Raw genomic sequence first — 2047 nt, 5'->3', positions numbered from 1 at the left:
TGTATATTACAGTGTAGACTAAAGTAAAACCATGTTAGAGTGTATATTACAGCGTAGACTAAAGCCGAGTGACGAGCCCCCCCTCCCCTCCTCCCCCCGAGCACCGAGAGCAGCAGAACCTCCTCCTGATAATCATTACGTTTTCAGTTCACTAACGTCGGGGAAAACGATCCAAACCAAACAAGTAGCCCATCGATTTAAAGCCCAGACTCTGCTCTTTCCAACAATATAAGTGTTACAGCTCTACGTGAAAAATTCACAGAACAAGCAGCCAAGGAAAAGTGAAAAAGACTAAATTCTGGAACCATAAACACGAACGTCTTTCCTTTGTTTTTATGTCTTTAATCCACTTTGGAGTGATTTTTTTCCACTTGGCTGGGCCTGTATGTCTCCTGTGTTAATGTTGGTACATGTAATATGATAATTCTGTACTGTGGAGATCATTAAGAGTCGTTGTCGGGTGAAATAATGTTTCGCTAACACTGTGTTGACTGTGAAMCGGAAGTATTGGGAGTGGCATCAAGTGCTGGACCGGATGTCGTGGCAKATAGGTTATTAATCTTAAGTCAATTACTTGTCATCCCTAGAAGTAATCAGTAATATTAAAATTGTTCCTAAAGCAATGTGAAAACTGATGTTCTCAGGTTGTAGGAACATTTTCACAGTCTAAACAAATTTTAAATTAATTTAATCCAGCTGTTTACTTATTTATTTGTTTCCATAATACAGGAACTATTGATAGTAAAGTGCTATAGTATAGTATACTATACTAAGTACCAGTGGTGGGCAGCACTAATCTAAAAATTAGTTCCACTAGCCCTAAAACTAATTTTAGATTAGTGCTTAGGGTATACTRTACCCARATATTTAGGTCCCCTAACTCTAAAGCAGTAAAATAAAAAACCCAGTCAACCCATGACCATTCTTCAACAGACAACWTGAGTCACATGTTCCCATGTTGCTCTGTTAACACTTATCATTGACAAACCTCTGCTGTATTTGGGTTCATATATTGTCACCTGGTGGATCAGTGACACACATATGACAAAATATGCGACAGCTTGCACATTTTCTTCTTCAGCCAGACTTTACCATCTGTCCTCCACTTCAGGGTACCATCTTCCCTGGGAGTCTGAAGGAGAGGGATGGAAGTATCCATCCAGCTTCGCCCCTCCTCTACAGGTTGCCATTGAGGCCAGCGATGGAGCGTCAGACTATGGCAACAAATTTGGAGAACCTGTCCTGGCAGGTTAGAAAAAATACTGCTCCACCTGCTGCAGCGTTTATAGAACAAATKTAAAAGGTTTATTCCTGAGTTTTGAATCTGAACAGGTGCTGTTACAGCAGGAAATCTGTTCCAGAATTAAACAAAGCTCATATATTTGTCAAACCATGTTTAGTTACCATAATTATTTGAACAGCCTTACCCCACCCACACACCCTTAGGTTTCGCTCGTTCCTTTGGCATGCGACTGGCTAACGGGGAGCGACGGGAGTGGATTAAGCCCATCATGTTCAGCGGTGGTCTCGGGTCTATTGAAGACATGCATGTGAAGAAATTGGAGGCTGAACCTGGTAAAACTTTTACTCTGTATTTGAGCTGTGCCCATTCACTCCTAAAACTATATTTTCATAATATATTGATAAATAACTCACACTTAGGCTGCTGCTTCTGTCAATAAGGTATGGAGGTGGTGAAGATCGGAGGACCGGTGTATCGGATTGGTGTAGGAGGAGGAGCGGCGTCTTCTGTTCATGTACACATGTTACTGTAAATCTTAGTAGTACCATCAGTAGACTGCATTAGGRRTGCAACAATACATGTACTCATATCGAACCGTTCAATACAGTGCTTTAGGTTCAATACACACTTGTAACKAACAATACAGATTTTTTTATTTTATTTTATCAACTTGTCTTCTGAAGATRCTCTGTGTTGAAGGATCAGTGGATCTGTGTTCGACTACTCCACCTAGGCTGCATTTTTGAGCTCAGATCCACTGAGAAACTTACTGTTTCTGCAACATCCATCCATCCATCCATCCAT

At 40.8% G+C, this 2047-nt stretch overlaps 1 protein-coding gene across 1 annotated transcript in view; it reads left to right on the top strand.

The window, feature by feature from the left end:
- pfas (phosphoribosylformylglycinamidine synthase) overlaps positions 1–2047 on the top strand; it is a gene marked incomplete at both ends in the record, with an annotated part of 14250 nt that overhangs the window by 4413 nt on the left and 7790 nt on the right. The window contains 3 exon segments of the mRNA XM_014019708.1: positions 1112–1249; positions 1447–1575; positions 1684–1757. Of these exon segments, the coding sequence (XP_013875162.1) occupies positions 1112–1249; positions 1447–1575; positions 1684–1757 (341 nt within the window).

Source organism: Austrofundulus limnaeus, unplaced genomic scaffold (assembly GCF_001266775.1).
Source record: "Austrofundulus limnaeus strain Quisiro unplaced genomic scaffold, Austrofundulus_limnaeus-1.0 Scaffold226, whole genome shotgun sequence".
NCBI classification, from domain to species: Eukaryota; Metazoa; Chordata; class Actinopteri; order Cyprinodontiformes; family Rivulidae; genus Austrofundulus; species Austrofundulus limnaeus.
The sequence above is the reverse complement of the archived record's forward strand: the minus strand, read 5'-3'. Positions and strand labels throughout refer to the sequence as shown.